At 45.9% G+C, this 16,218-nt stretch overlaps 1 protein-coding gene across 3 annotated transcripts in view; it reads left to right on the forward strand.

Moving 5' to 3' along the window:
* The first annotated feature begins 795 nt into the window (after window positions 1-795).
* Window positions 796-16,218, forward strand: part of LOC109311071 (H(+)/Cl(-) exchange transporter 5) — a 44,405-nt gene continuing 28,982 nt past the window's right edge. The window contains exon 1 of one of the 3 annotated variants that reach the window (XM_019536498.1): window positions 796-945. In XM_019536498.1, coding sequence (XP_019392043.1) covers window positions 813-945 — 133 coding nt within the window. In that variant the 5' untranslated portion in view covers window positions 796-812. Of the gene's footprint in view, window positions 946-11,952; window positions 12,119-16,218 lie in introns of those variants that run through there. The other 2 variants (XM_019536500.1, XM_019536499.1) reach the window with 2 other exon arrangements.

Below are 16,218 nucleotides of genomic sequence, written 5' to 3' on the forward strand. Positions count from 1 at the left end.
AGAGCAAATTGGATGCTTATCTTGCTGGGATCCTATGACCCCAGCTGACTTCCTGCCCTTTGGGCAGGGGGCTGGACTCAATGATCTCCCGAGGTCCCTTCCAGCCCTAATGTCTATGAAATCTATGAAAAACCCCACACACTGCGGGGCGGGGGCTGGGGGGGGGGCAGCAGCTTGGGAGTGAGGGGCACTGTGGTGAGACTGGCCATTGATGTTTAAAAATGGGTCCTGGTACACAGTGGAGTATTAGAGGAACAGTGGGCTGAAGTTTCCTTAGTGAGATTTTATATATGTAATATATTAATCTTTGTTACTGCTGCTGGCTTGCTTTGCCAGTTGGGAATGTTAGTGTGCGTTTTCAAAATCCATTTTTGATGTGTGTTCCGCTGTTCTGTTTAGGAACATCACTTGGGCTCACCGTACACAATGCACCATTCCCTCCCTCTGCCGAGTACTGGATCTGTTGTTCTGTTCCAGAGGTTCCCAGACTTTTCTTACTGCAAAGCCCCTTCCAGATATACCAGCTGCCCATGTACCCATCAGGATACATTTTATATCTTAACCCCTTAAATTATTCTGAAAATTAAATCTGCCGTTACACCATTTCTCCCATGTACCCCCCAGAAATGTCTTATCTACCCCACAGGGGTATGCCTACCACAGTTTGGGAACTCCTAGTCTATTCCATTCAGCTAGACTAAACTGATAGACCTCTGCTGACTACCTTAGAATGGAGGTGTGCACAATGGTGCCATCACCCTAATCCTTTAGTAACTATTCTCCCTTTCACTTCAGGTTCAGAAGCTCAAAGCATGGATAAAAAAGGATATCGGCGAGGAAGCTTCCAAAGCAGCACTAGCGATGAAGATTTGGTGGAGATAGAAGGGGTTACCCTGGACTTCTCAATGGCGGATGATGTTCCCCCACTGGACAGGGAGATGGGAGGTAATGCTTATGCTTTCCTCCTCTTCTAGTTCCTTTTCACTAAAGCCTTTCCTGTAAATTTGATATTATTTTTTTTTCTTTGACTATAAACTTATGGTTGAAGAGCAAACTGTTCTAGTTTCTGGCTGAGGTGGCTAGGCTGGAGTACAGGCCATTAGCTAACCTGTTGCACTCCTAATATGACCATGAGACAATGCTTTCGGTACCAGTGGTTTCAAAGGTAGCTTTTTGTATACACCAGTTTCATTTCTGTGTAGCAACCAATTACTCAGTCATTTGCTTCCAATGATTTCTGTTAACATAGCTTAATCATGATCGGAACGAGATGTTGGCTGGGTACAAAGTAGAAACTGTGGAGTCTTTCTTTAAAACAGAATGAAAGGCAGGAACTACAGTAGTTTAGTGTAGGGACCTCTGTGCCATAGGGAAGTGCTTATGACTTCCTTCCTACAAATAGATTACCTGGCTATATGCACAAAGTAACTTGTCCAGGAGGGAAACTATTTTCTCTATATATCTTTGTTTGTATGATCATTTAATACATGTGCTAAATTGCCTCCCAAAACTTTCTTTTGTTTTCAAGTTTTGCCAACAATGCTTTCTAAGAATTTCTCAAATCGCAACAGATGAGCAGTGCATCTGGCCTGAAACAGCCTATTATATTAGTATAAACAAACTGCAACCTTGGGACAGCTTTTTCCCAGAAGTTCAGTTATTCTCAAGCATTCAGCCCCCATGCCAGAAATGTTGGCTGCCCCTTTTTGAAATGATAGAAATTATTTTTAGACACTTTAATCTTGGCTTTGCTTTCTGTCTGACTCGCTGAGTTTTTAAGATTTTGAAGGCTGAGAAATTGCAGCCCAGTCTATTGAACTGATTAATGTAATGCACATTTTAACTTAGCATCAAGTGATTCGTTGAGACCTAGCTCACTTGCAGTCTGCATTGCAACAGTGCTGGCCACTTTTACATATGGGAATAGGTAAGTGTCTTGTTTCAGGGGTGTACTTGGTAGCTGTGTTGGTCTGAGACAAGAAGACATACAAAAAACTTCAGAAAAAGACGATTTTCTTGTGATTTCCCAGTTGGTCTAATAAAAGGTATAAATTTGGAACCAAGAGTTCTAGTTTTTAGTATGTGTAAATGTCTTGTTTGTATTCTAGAAAACCTGTAGATTGCTGATAAAGAACAAGAAAAGGATGGATTGGGGGGGGACTTGCTTAGAGAGAGAGACACTTAGAACATTTTTGTGACCTCTGTAATGACAGAAAATGTGGACACATTGAGGAGCACTTTAAAGAGGCACAAACAAAAACAGTCCTTTAACTGTTTTTATTACGAGGCAAGACTGTAAGAATTAATTATGAATAGCTAGGTTAATTGAGTAAAGAGAATGGATGTGTGTTTGAAAGATTTAAACAGTAAGGAAGGATAGGACTCGTTCAGGGTAGTGGACAGGTGTGTAAGGACAAGCAATCATGTCGAGCAAAGGAAAATATTAAATACATCAGAACATGTTTAATTAGACGGTACGTTCCTCTTGATTTGCGTCTTCCAACCTGAATGAATTAAAGTGATCAGTACCCCTGAAGGGGAACTCAGCTGATGCTGGCCATGGGGGTTGGTCTGTCCATGACTTCCAAACATGTTTTAGCTGTGACTTTTTCGTTTATGCCACCATTTCTTTTTTTTTTTTTTGTCTTTTGATAGTAGTTTTCTGGTAGTTCAGAGGAAGGTGCCAAAAACCGATGGCTAAATAGATATGGCACAATTTGTCTCCCACTCCTTGTAAAGGCTTAATTAATTGGTTGTTCCTTTTTATGTTAAAAGAGAAGGAGAACAAATATCCAACGTATTTTCTGTCAGCCTTTCATTTGATTTACATTTATCAAGTCCTCTCTCATCTGCTTACAAAGATTAGCAGATTACCTTTTGTAAAAAAAATCTTATTCTGTGAATTTTTCTCCAGCATCTCTGATTGGATGACCAGTATACACAGCATTTCATGTGCACATACACTTACGAATTATGAGATGATACAATAAGCATTCACAGAGCAGTCCAGTTCTGTATACCTAATGATGGCAAGAGGTGTTCCATCTCTTTCCATTTTTAGCATTTCACACTTGAAAGAATTTCCCAGTATTTTTAGACTTGCTAGAGCAGATTGCACCTTAGTCTTATTGGTTCAAGCTAGAGGGTGGATGCAGATATAGTGAGGTGTCATTGCACTGATTTATTGTAATGTTTTCAAAATTCTCTCTTCAACAGTAAAAGCTATTAACATTTTTTGTAAGTAAACATGGAGAAAAGGGGAGGTCTTGTCAGAATTTGACGGTTGTGTTGTCAATATGTAATTTTTTTTGTCTATATAGATTACATATTGATAACACAATCATCAGATTGTGATGAGAAACCAGCAACCAGTATGTATTTATGTCTTTACTGAAGAGACCTCATATGCGTGTGTGTGTGTGTGTGTGTGTGTGTGTGTATGTATATGAATATGTGTATATGAATGTGTATATAAGTGCTGCTGCTTATGTGGCTGTTTTTTGGTACTTCAGGAAGACTTGTCAAATTATTTAGTCTTTAAGTTACCCCTGCATATCTAACTACTCTAGAGGACTAAATGTGTTTTTACTCGGGTAGAGTCCAGTTTAAAATAAACTGCATGGAGGGGGGGAAATGAAAATAGTATAATGCATGAAATTCATTACTACTCTAAGCAGCGCTTTTTCTTTCCCTTCCCTTTCCTGCACTGTGACAGGGGATCACCAGAAACAACTGTTCTTTCCATTCAAAAGTATTGACTTGTAGATTCCACAAATGGATAGGAAAAAAAATAGAGCTCTATACTTGGTTAATAGAAACACTTCTTTAAAGCGAATATCACTGTTTTGTTTATTGGCTTAGATAGGGGGTGAACAATATGTGGCCCATATGCCACATCTGGCTCCGCAGGCAATTCCAGCCAGCCCTCAGGGCCCCTCTCTAAGCCTCTGGTAAACCCTGGCCCTGGGCTGCCCCTCTGCAAGCCAACAGGTCCCTGCAGGAGGTGTGGCTCTAGTTGCTAAGCAACCAAGCCCCACACCCGCCCTGCCTCAAGCCAGGGGTGCATGAGAGGAGAAGCCTCTGGTCGCCAGTGGCTTTTGCTGGCAACCTCGTGACTGTTTTCAGCCTCTCTGCCTTTGAGCCTGGGAATTCATGTAAGGGCCCAATCGGGCTAGGGCCTCCTGCTGGGGGAAAGGGGCAGGGAGCACAGAGAGCTGCGTGCTGTGAGGCTGGGTCAGCCAGAGACTCGGGCAGGAGTGCAGGAGCTGCGGCTACGGGGCCGAGTGTGGCAGGCCTTGCACCCTGCCACCATGTGTGGCTGAGGACTTGGCTGGGAGCACTATGGGCTGGGCTGGTCCCACACACTGCTGCCACCTACAGCCAGGGACTTGGGTGAGAGTGTGGAAACTGCATGTTATAGGCAGAGCTATCGCTAGGGATGTGTGGGGCCTGGGGCATATCAGCTCGTGCGGGGCTGGGGTTGGCGAGTAGCTGGAATGTGTGTGTATGTGGGGGGAGGGGGGGAGGGTTGTTGAGTGGCCAAAGTTGGTGGGGTGGGGGCGAGCGGCTGGAGCACAGAGCCAGTAGCGGCAGCTGTGGTGGGGCCTGTACATCATTGTCTGTGGGGCCCAAGGTGGTCACCTCGATTCGCACCCCCTAGAGACGGTGCTAGTTGTGAGGCTGGCCTTGCACCCTGCCACCACATGCAGACGGGGACTCGTGGGAGTGCTAGCTATTGGGCTGGGTTGGGCTCTCCCTGCATGCTGCTGCTACCTGCGGCCGGGGAGCTGTGAGCTATGGGGCTGTGCAGGGCTGGCCCTGATCGCTGCCACTACATGTAGATCCAGGGCCTGGTGCACTCCAGGAACTCTGAGGACCCGCTCCCCACCCACACACACACCCTCACACACTCACCCCCCTACTATAACTCCACTCACATCCACACCTTCCCACAGCCCCCACTCCAACCATATGCCCCATCCACCATACCCAAACTGCACACACATACCCCCCCCCACCAATATACAAGAATAAGACTGAGCTATTATGCAATTTCCTCTAGATAAACTATACGAAGACATGTGAATCAGGACAATTTTAAAAAAAATAAAATTAAAATAAGTTATAGTACATGTTTGATTTCCCCCTCTCCCCCCCCCGGTTTCAAAATGGCAGCACCCTCCCTCCCAAAAGGGGAGCTTCTGGGGCAAGGGGAGGGACTTGTGGTGGCAAAGGTCAGGGTTTAGGGGGTGGGATTTCCAGTCCCAAGATGGCTACCAGGGGGTGGGACACCTGTTGAGAGGTGGGGCTACGTTTGCTGCCTTCGACAACTCACCAAAACTCATTAAGCAGTCCTCCAACCAAAACAATTTCCCATCCCTGGCTTAGGTCCTTGGATTCATCATTTTAAAAACTTGTGTTTTTAAATGTCCTTTAATGTTCCAAACTGCTGTTCTTAGTCGGACATTTTTACTACTTTTGTGTGTCCTAAACTAGAGAAGATCTAGTATTTGTATCATTGGTGCTTTCCTCAACTTTTTACCCTTTTGCATTTTTGTTGTACTATGGCATGGACCAGCCATTGCTGGTTGCTCGAGCAGCTCCCCAATCAAAACTTGGTTGCCTTTTCTCATAGCTATTCTCTCTGTATAACTGGATGAAAGAGCATTTTGAAATTCTTTTTCTTGTCCCTTAAAATTTCCTCAGGCTTCAGCTCTCATTCTGTTTCAGCTGATATATGGTGGTTATGAAATGAAGTCTTTTCTCTAGAATCCCTGGCTACTTGTCCTAGCAGAGGCTGCAAATGGGACCTTGGGACTCTACAGACCCCAGCTGACCAGGGTATCCAGTTGGCATAATTCTCATCCATTCCAGTGGCCTTTATTACTGAAGAGGAGTTATGAATCTGGAAAGAAAAGTTTTGTAAGTGAACACTGTTGTTTCTTGCAAAGAAGTTCTACTTCTGGAGTTAGAGAGCATGGCAAATATCTAGTCTTATACAAATACTTGCTATTTGCCTGGGCCAGTTCTCAATTGTCACTTTCCTGTCTTAAATAATTTAGGAAATGAAGTTTCCATCTCAGTTTGGTTTTCTGAAAAGAAAGCATCTCTTTCTGTGGAGAAGGCTAAGGCAGTTACTTCCAGTGAAATGTAGAAATTTCCACAGGTATATTTTAATATTAGTTTTAAGGGTGTGTATATATAACATGAAAACAGTATAGAGGGTATTTTCAGCCCTTGTAGGGGAATAGCATACTTGTTGAAAGACTTATTTCCCTAGTAGCACTATAGCCTGTGTAGGTAGGATAACCTATGTAGGGCCCCGGCCCGAATTGATTGAATCTTTGTAGGTTAGTCTAACCTGTGTAGATTGAACTGATTTGCAAATGAATAGACAGAGATTCACTTTTGATTCTGGAAATGCAGCCACCTGCTTGCAGTGGCTTGGGTTAGAAACTGAGGAGGTGCAAGGCTGGAGGGAAGCTAACCAGGGGGTGTGTAGCCAGGCTTCCACAAAGTATGATTGGGGAGGGTTTTAAACCCCTGGGATGTGCCTGGAAGAGGAGGGGGAAGCGGCCGCTGTCAGGTTTGTTGGGAGGGTGGGTCGGAGGCACCTGGGCAGTGCCTCAGGTGAAGGTGAGGCGGATTAAACTCCCCTGTCTTACCAATGTCCCACCAGCATGGGAACCCCAGCTGGGGTGTGCCCGGCTTTCTGCTAGGGCTGAGCTAGGCTGGCTGGTGGACACTGCTAAAAGCAGGCGCAGAGGGGCCGGCTCGGGCTGGGCTACAGGGGCAGGGCCTTGTGTCCAGATTGCTCCCAGCTCCCTGTGCCCAGGTGAGGCCAGGCTGTCATGGAGCTGCAGCTAGCTAGGAAGGGCCCAGCCTCCACAGCCTGGCATGGCGCAAGCCAGGCTGGCCCCTCCACACCTGCCTTCAGTCCCTGCGCAAGGAGGGCAGATAGTGGGACCAGCCCAGGATGGGCCGTGGGGACAAGGCCCTTCCCAGCTGGCTGCGGCTCCATGACAGCTCAGCCTGGTTTTCATGGGCAGTGGTGCGGAGTCAACAACACTGCAGGCAGGCACCTTGGCAACCGGACTGGCCATGCAGTATGAGTTCATCGTGCCCGTGGCTGCCTGAGCTGGCTTGGAGGTGCTGCTGGGGGCTCGTGTGCTTGCAGCTGCTGCTGCACCCCATCAGTCGCTGTGCAGCACCTGACCAGCTGCAGCCGCACCAGAAGCTGCGCACTGGCTGGGGCTGGTAGAGCTGTACGACCTTCCTCACCTTCAGCTCTGCTGCTGTTGCTCCTGCCAAGCCTCTGGGTGCACACGTGGGAGCTTCAATCAGGAGGCTCCTGTCCAGCACATGGAGCTCTGACTCTAGCTCCTGGGCACCTTCCATGTGGCCCTTCCACACCTGCCTTCAGTAGCACCCACAGCTGGCCCAGCTCAGCCCTGGGCACCTGGTTGCCTTCCACCTGCTCTACCTGCCTGGGGTTAAGCCAGGCTGGGTGTGGGTGCTGCTGTGAGTGGGTGAGGAGGGGCCAGGCTGGAGAGGCAGGGGCCTTCTCAGCGAGCTGCAGCTCCATAATGGCCTGGTCTGGCTGCAGAGAGCCCAATCTAGGCACACAGCTCCCAAAGCCCCAGCTCAACCTGCAGACAGCCAGCTGGCAAGGGCCTTGTCCCATGGCCCAGCTCATACCCACCCTCAGCAGCACCTGCAGGCCCGACTGGCTCATCCCCAGCCACAGGCGGAGGGCAGAGCCATGCTGGTCAGCTCTGGCCACACCCCCGCCCCTGCTGTTGTAGTGGTGGAGGGGGAGGGGACCTTGACAGGCTGCCCTGCCCTGGCCTGGGCTGCAGTCCCCCCGAGGGAGGGGAAATAAATCCCCTCCCTGCTCCTTCTCTTTAGGGGGCCATGCTGGGCCTGCGTGTTGCTGTGCCCCCACTGCTGTTCTGGCTAGAGAGCAGAGGGGCAGGGCCAGCCCTATTCTCTGGAGCAGGCAGCACAGCACAGCCCAGGGTTGAAAAGCATGCTAGGATTCTGGGGGGCTCTGATTTAACTTAAACCAGGAAGGAGTCTGGGGCAGAAGTTCCATAGACCAGTTTGACCCAAACCAGTTAAGAATGATACTACATTCAACCAGGTTTATCTTAAACCAGTTTTGGCCATTTTGAAGCTGTTTTATGTGCACTCAGCATATCTTCTGTTACAGGTTTAAACCAGCTTCTGATCACTTAAGCCAGTTTGTGTAACTTCTGTCCCTAGTCTAGCTGGCCCTCTTCCTCTGATATTAATGCATATTTTTTGGAGTTCTTCCATTGCAGATTATATTAGCAATTAGTGATACTTGGTTGATTCCCTTCCCTACAAAAGTTGCGGTGGCTTACAATAAGAGGAAAACAGTTTACGAAAGCAGATAAAGTTTTTGAAATAAAATCTAAAGCGAAAACTCCTTAAATGATAACCCATCTTAGCTTTGCTTGCTAGAGGGTCTTAAAGCACTTCTGGAAGATGTCCAGGCTCAGGTTCTGGCAGGCAACAACAGTAGTGAAAGTAGAGCGGAGCAAGAGGTGCTGACTTAAAAGTATGACCCTCTCCCTCAGGATTCTTTCCACAGAGCCCTGCACAGCCCGGCCATAGAGAGCACGGCAGGCGCAAGCCAGGCAGGATCATGGTCAACTGGTGGGAAAGCGGGGTAGAATGATGTCCTTCCCTCTGCCAGGGAACTTTGTCATGAAAGGGGTCAGTCTTGTCCCCAAAGTGGGGAGGATGAATTGGTCTCTAGCATTCATACCCATTTTATTGATATACGTGCAACTCTGGATTGCATTTTACCTTTGTGCATTTTTTTTTCTATCGCCTATCTTGGAGGGATTAAAGAAGAAAACTTAGTGTCACTCATGCCAGATCCTGGGTTATAAGCGGCCATGTATCCTGTTTGAAATAAACCATGCTTGCAACTGGCATTATTTATGGGGAGGATATGGCAGTAGGCAGTGGCACCATACATTATCGTCCAATATACTGAATCAAAACAACAGATCTAGCCAAGCTTGGGCAAGTTTGGTGTTTTCTTGAAGACCAAAAAATCTTTGAATTGCTTGGAATGCTTGAAAAGTACAATATTTTTAGTCAGATATATCTCTAGGAAGCAGAAATATGGATGTATCTACTCCTGTTTCATATAACTTAAGGCAGTGGATTTCTCTGACTTCCTGTTTGGACTTTGCATTTCAGTACTAATGGTAAACAAACATGATTGTCCTTGATTACATACTAAGTGATTGTATGAACGTATGCCCAAGAACAATAACTTTCTAAACTTGTTTTTCAGTAGACTCCCTGGGCATTCTTTTAGTTGGTATTATCATCCCTGCACTTAATTCTAACAGCTTTTCTCACACCATTTAGGGAGTGAATCTTGAGTATTAATCCAAGCTGCTGTTCACACCTTAACATCTGTGCTAAACTGGCAGGAAGGTTTAAGTTTGGGAAGCTACATGTTCCTCTCTAACACTTCGTTAATCTTGTATGCTTAAATGCTTTCCACTGCATTCCTGTGAACAATGTAACAGCAGTTACCCTTTGGCTAGCAGTGGTTGCTTCTGTGGTGGTAGAATACAGCTTTCTTTGCAATATCTTCTGGGGGCATGTACTAATATGGGAGTCATAACATACCATTGGCTGTATGAGTAACACGAGACTGTCAGGGTGTGAAAATGGACCTAGTAGCTCTTACTTGAGCAGCCCAGGATCCTCTGCAGAAACCTGAGGAACTGGTGTGTACCTTTGTGCGGATGACCACACAAGTTCCTTATTGCTCTGAGTTTGCTGAGGACAGCTGAAAACCCCATGCTTCAACTGTCTCCAGATCAGAGGCTAATTGCCATTCCCCTTTAGGGAAGCATAGCTAAAACCTGGCGTTTTAGTGACAGTGGATTTTGGTCACCTTGCATTTTGTAGAGGTGCACTAATGCATCAGTCTGGTATCGGATTGGCACTGATATAAAGAGAATTGACTGTATCAGAAATCGGCCTGATGTAGCCAATAATTTGGCTGATTAAATACCAGCGTGCGCACAGCATAGCACACAGGCAGTGAGGAGCAGAGCCTGGCAGCGTGCGGCTGGTAAGTCTGTTGTGGTGAAAGAGGAGGGGTGTGGGGGGCCAGATCAATGCCCCCCGCAGTGAGGGAGGGAGTGTGGCTGGGGCTCGGGTAGGCATCACCCAGCTGGGGCAGGGTAGGCATGGGATGGAGCCGCGGCACGGAATCGCGTGGAGGGGGCAGGTGCCCTTGGATCTGCACAGGGTGAGCTGCAGGCCATGCTGTGCTGCGCTCAGGACGGGCGGCACTGGGAGGGGGCTATGGCAAAATTTGGGGTGGCATGATCAGCCTGCCCAGTGCTTACCTGGGGGTATTTCCACCCCCCCCACCCCCCAGGTGCCTTCCCATATGAGTGGCCGGAGCCATCCCTCCCTTCCCACCCCACACTGAGCTGTGGCTCTGTCTCGCACCTTTCCCACCCCAGCTGGGCAGCACCTACCCCAGCTCTGCTCCCTCCCTCAGCACAGATGCCTTGATTTCCCCCCCCCCCGCACACGTGCACGCACACACACCTCCCCTCACCACAACAGAGTTACCAGCTGCATGCAGCTGTATTGAAAATCAGATTGGTATCTGCCAAAATGCCTCCTTAAAAATCAGCTGTCAGTATTGTCCCCCAGAATCTCTCAGTGCACCCGTACCATTTTGTCAAGCACACAGTGCTGACTCAGTCTTAAAAACAATGCTGTGCATTACAGTGGAGTGCGCTTGTGAGTGTATAGGCAGCATGGTCTCACAAGACCATTGTCAACATTCACCATGACAATGTTTCAGAGCCATTGAACAAGGTTTAAATGACAAGTTTTCACTAGCATATGGGAGCTAGAAAAACTTAAATCAGCTGTAAAGTATATCAAATGGCAAAGAAAATGGCTAATGGGCCTGTATAAAGAGCACTGCAGCAAACTCGTAAAACAGCTTTTAGCGCATTTAGCATGGGAGATGCCAAACATGCAAGGAATATTACAGTGAATTGTTTTACCAAGACATAAACAGGTTAAAAAAAAAAAAAAAAAGAATTGTTCTCAAAAAGAACATCTGTCACTGTGCTGTACTAATTTATAGGGATCTCCAGTAGCAAACAAATCCTGTTTTTGAGTCAAAATCAGATTTGGCAGAAAATTTAACAAACAATACAGTGAAAGAGAACAGAATTCTTTGTAAGTTGAAATTGCAGGAGTGAAATGCAACTCTACTGCTCTGTCCAGCAACATACCAGGAATTGAACTCCTTAGCCTTCAGTACTTGAATGAATGCTCTTGTCTTTGACCAAATAGATAGTGGATGATAAATGTGAATTGGCAGAGCCATGTAGGTTCCTAGGACTGGAATAGTGGGTATTTTAGACTCTGAGGTGGTGGATCAGAGAACTGTTGGAAGTCCTTCCTAAGCATGTCACCTGTAGTACACAGCTATGAGCTGCAGCTACTGGCTCTTAAGCACTGAATTGTTCTCAGCTTAAACCTAAAGAGCAGTCTCTTCAGTTGTTTAGGATAACACAGGATTTGTACTGAATTGTGTAGCCAGTGTTTTATAGTTGAGAAGCTGTTGCTTGAAAGAAAAGTGAAACTCTGCAAGCTTTTTCCTTGTCCCTGCTTGCCCCAGAACAGATTTTTGTGGCTCCAGTTGTAACCTTATCTTTGAGGCTCTGCTTCTAAATGACCGGGGGTTAAATTCTCTGGATGCCAGCCTCCCCAGGGTCATTTAGTTTGGCCAATATGGAAGGCGGGGGATACTGCATCTTTATACTTCTTCTGTTAAGCTGAAATCCTCCCTCTCTCCAAGCAGGTTGGAGGGTTGGGTCATGTGACTGTCAGCTGGTGACGACAGGCTCAGACTGCAGGGAGAGCCTGGCAGTGCTGTAGACTACCCTTCAGCCCAGCGCCAAGGGGAGAGGGTGCAGCAAGTGCTGCTGCTGTAAAGGAAGTTCTGCCGGGCAGATTCCCTGGAGGTAAAGGGCCATGAGACGAGACTAAATGGTGCTACTGGAGAAAGGAAAAAGCACAAGTGAGGGTAAGAAGGTGTGAGCTAAGGGAGAATGTTTAGACTAATCCTAGCCACACATTGCAGGGGCTGTTAGGCAGTGATAAGTAAACTGCTGGTCATTATTCCAAAGCTGTTTGATTCCTTTGCTCTTCTTAAAGGAGGCTGGTAGCTAAGGGTGGGGCAGACCTATTGGATTGCAGAGATTTACATGACATCATTAGCCAGCAGAAAACAAGTGGTTCTTTCCTTCACAAGAGCATTTCTGCTTTCGGATTCATTGTAGCAGGTGCAGTGTGGAGAGCATTCACCCTCCCAGGTACTCTTACCTTTTTATTGCTAAACTAGACGTGCTGAAAAGGAATGATGCAGCATGTAGAAGCATCTGCTGCTTTAGTTCATTTTGTCTGTCTGTAACAGCCGGGTTGCCTGAGATGTAAAAATGGAGTATTAGGATATTTCCAAAGTGGAAAGGTGGTAAGAATGATTAGAACGTCTGCTTTAAAATGTGCTCCGTGTGTCCATAGGAGAACTGGTGTTATGTCAGTTGGTGTATTAAGCCTTTTGGGGGCTAAATATCAGTTGTAAGCTTGTGCAGATTGGAAAGACCCATTTTGGTCATTTTGTTCATACCTAGACAGGGCAGGATTGTGCCCTTCTACTCTGGCCCCTTTAAAATTTGAACCTGTCCATAATTATCTTGGAGTTAGATCTGGGATAAGAAACACAACACTGGCAAATATTTCTGCCATCGGCCATTTTATAGTTCAGTATTTCTCTTAAAAATGAAAGGATGCTTCTCTCATATTATGTTGAAAGATAAATTGATAAATTTAAAGATGGAAAGAGACATTTTTCATATTTGTCTGATCAGGAATTCTGTCAGCACTCAAAGTGGATTTCATATTATAACATGAAAATTGGTAGTTCTGTCAAAGGTGCTAGGCTGAGGTTTTGAATAGAATCCTCTCCCCAAACTGTACTTGCTCAATGCTTAAAATGCGGCAGCAACACGCATGTGCACTTCCACTCCTGCCCCACAGCTGCTTTAATCGGGCCAGGCTATATTCAAGGGTCTAAAGGGAATTTAGTTTTAGAGTCCATTCCACTTTTGCCCTCTTAACTGATACTCCTCCAGTAATGTCTACTATAGTTTCATAGTCAGTAGGGTCAGAAGGGACCTGAGCAGATCATCAAGTCCGACCCCCTGCCATAGGCAGGAAAGAATGCTGGGGTCAGACGACCCCGGCAAGGTGCCTATCTAGCCTTCACTTAAAGACCCCCAGGGTAGGAGTGGGGGGACCACTTCCCTTGGAAGTTGGTTCCAGATCCTAGCCGCCCTGACTGTGAAGTAGTGCCTCCTGATATCCAGCCTGAATCTTCTCTCTATCAGCTTATGGCTGTTGTTCCTTGTTACTCCTGATAGTGATCAGGGGAACAGGGACTCTCCCACTGCCTGCTGGTCTCCCTTGGCCAGTTTACAGACAGCCACCAGATCCCCTCTCAGCCTCCTCTTGTGGAGGCCAAACAAGTTCAGATCCCATAACCTATCCTCACAGGACCTGCCCTGCTGCCCTCTGATCATGCGAGTGGCCCTCCTCTGGACCCTCTCCATGCTGTCCACATCCCTCCTGAAGTGCAGCTCCCAGAACTGGATGCAGTACTCCAACTGGGGCCTGACCAATGTTGCATAGAGGGGGAGGATCACCTCCTTGGACCTGCTCATGATGCATCTGTATATGCATGACAAGGTGCAGTTAGCCTTTCTGACTGCATCCCCACATTGGCAGTCCATGTTCATCTTTGAGTCAATAATGACTCCAAGATCCCTTTCTGCCTTCACCACAGGCACTGCCAATATGGGTTAAGGGCATGGCTTCTATGGTTGTAGTAAGTGGATATGGCCTGGTGTTTTCTGGGTCCCAGACTGAGACATTTCTTCCTTCTTTGTAACTTCTCCATTATGTTTAGGTATCATTGGTGGTCTTCAAACAGCAGGTGACTCGATGTGGAAATTGAGGCATAAGAGGCTCTGAGATTTGAGGGGTCTTAGCTTATGTTCATAAACCACACTGTGGACTATGCTACGTGTGTTGTAGTATTGTTTTTGCTTCTGCTCATTTGCTGCATTATAGTAATTCTCAGCTGAGCTGTGGCAGTTAAGGGGCTGGCAGTTAAGAGCAGCTGGGCTGTAACATTTTCCAGGACATGGGGAGTAAGTATTTCTCAAAAGATCTCTGATCTGGGCAGCACAATACCATTTTATTGATGCTTCTTAGTTGGCATTATTGTTAGGGTTGTAATGTGAAGTCATGGGGATGAGGTTTAATAGATGATGATGATGATCTGAGACTTTCCAAGGACTTTGGCACCAAGCACACTGTTTAATGCTGTCGGTCGTTAGCAGGAAGTAAGAATTCAGCCCAGGACCTCATTTTCAGGTTTTAACAACCGGTTTCTGTGATATGTTAATTAATCTGATCCTCTGGTGTTCCCAGGGATGACCATCAGGGCTCTACTGTGCATAATAAACTCATAATGATCTCGTCTCAAATTCCATGCTACTGTTGGTGCTTTTCTAACAGTGAGATGAAGTTGTTTTGTGCTTTTGTTCAGTGATTTGTGGTGGAGCATAATGGTTCATTGTTCAGATACCTGGGGACAGAACTAAGCAGTTCTGTGGTCCCCAAAATGCTAGCTGCTCACATGGTGCCATCTGCTCTTATTTCTAATTATGAAATGGTGTTAAAAACTATTTTTTTTTCAGGTGAATAGTTCCATAGCTGTTACACAGATGCTATGAAGCCAAATATGGGGGACAAGGCATCCCTGAGCCAGTTTTTTTTTTTTTCTATTGACCTGTGGCCCAGCATCCTAAAACTAGAGAAGCACCAAACTAGACTATTTTAGAGTGAGTATGGCTGTTCAAAGCTGCTGTTCAAACTGTGACTGGAGTCTCCAAAGTCTTATTAATGTATCAGAACAATGTTTGCTCCCTGGCATATTTACTGTCAAACAGATTGGAGAGATCTCCTCTTTTCTTATATACAAATACATAAAGAAGGCTTTTGTGGAATGAGCTGCAAACTTTTTGTTAAATCATACTGATTACAGTTGGCTGCATGCTGACTGAATTTTATCTAAAGCTTTGTTTCCAGTACCAGTTGTATATGTGCACCAAACATTAGCCTTTTTTTTTTTTCTTTGGGTTTGCTTGGGGCTTTTATAGAGCATGTTTAACTGTGAAAATCTGTCACAGCATTGAAACCAGCCTATTTGATTTTTAAGCTGCTGTTCTTTCAGGTGTAAGAGCAATGTCAAAGATAAAGATAGCTTGACCTCCTGCCTGCAAGCTTCTAAAAGCAACTGGGTATGCTCAGCACCTCTACAGATTAGGTACAAAGGTCTTGTGTTGGATCTACAAGATCTGTGAACTGTCCTGGAAAATGTGGCTGTAACCTAGTCTGCAGTGTCCCAAATGAAGCAAAGCAAAAGGGAGTTTGGTAACAGGTTTTTCTGCAGTTGTAGTTAGGAATGTACCTGGAATGCCCATTGTTTAATTGAGGCTTTTACTGGGGTAGGACACTAGTTTTGAGGATGTCCTCTGACTAACTGGAAGGAAATGCAGTCTGGCCCTGACACAACTTAAAGATCATGTGTTTTGTTATTTTTCCTTCAAGTGTTCCATTTATAACCTGTAGGGTTTCACCTACTTACTGCCATACTTCAGGCTTCATGCTGTTAATCTCCCTATTCATATAAACTGCAGTTTATCTGCAGCCTGTTAAGTCTAGTGAGCAATCCAAAGCTTAAGTTAGGGCTAATTCAGTAGACTTTTAATTCTCATCCTTGCTTTCCCTGCCCTTAGTTTTTAAATGACCAGGAAAAGTAGTTGAACGAACTTCTCGGTACCAGACAAAACCATGGTTTCAGCTCAGTGAAAGATTTCCCCACTTCTGTCTTTGATGAATTTCATGTACCAAAAATAAGATGGCACTATGTTTAGGAAGCTCTTTAATGCAGGTGTATTATACCAGCACATGTGCCCGGGGCCATGCAGATTTCATAGCATAGGGTGCTATCTAAACATTACAGAGAATGACTTTTTGTTAAATTTTGAGTTTAGGGGA

This window comes from Crocodylus porosus, unplaced genomic scaffold (assembly GCF_001723895.1).
Source record: "Crocodylus porosus isolate Cpor-Errol unplaced genomic scaffold, CroPor_comp1, whole genome shotgun sequence".
Lineage (NCBI taxonomy): Eukaryota > Metazoa > Chordata > Crocodylia > Crocodylidae > Crocodylus > Crocodylus porosus.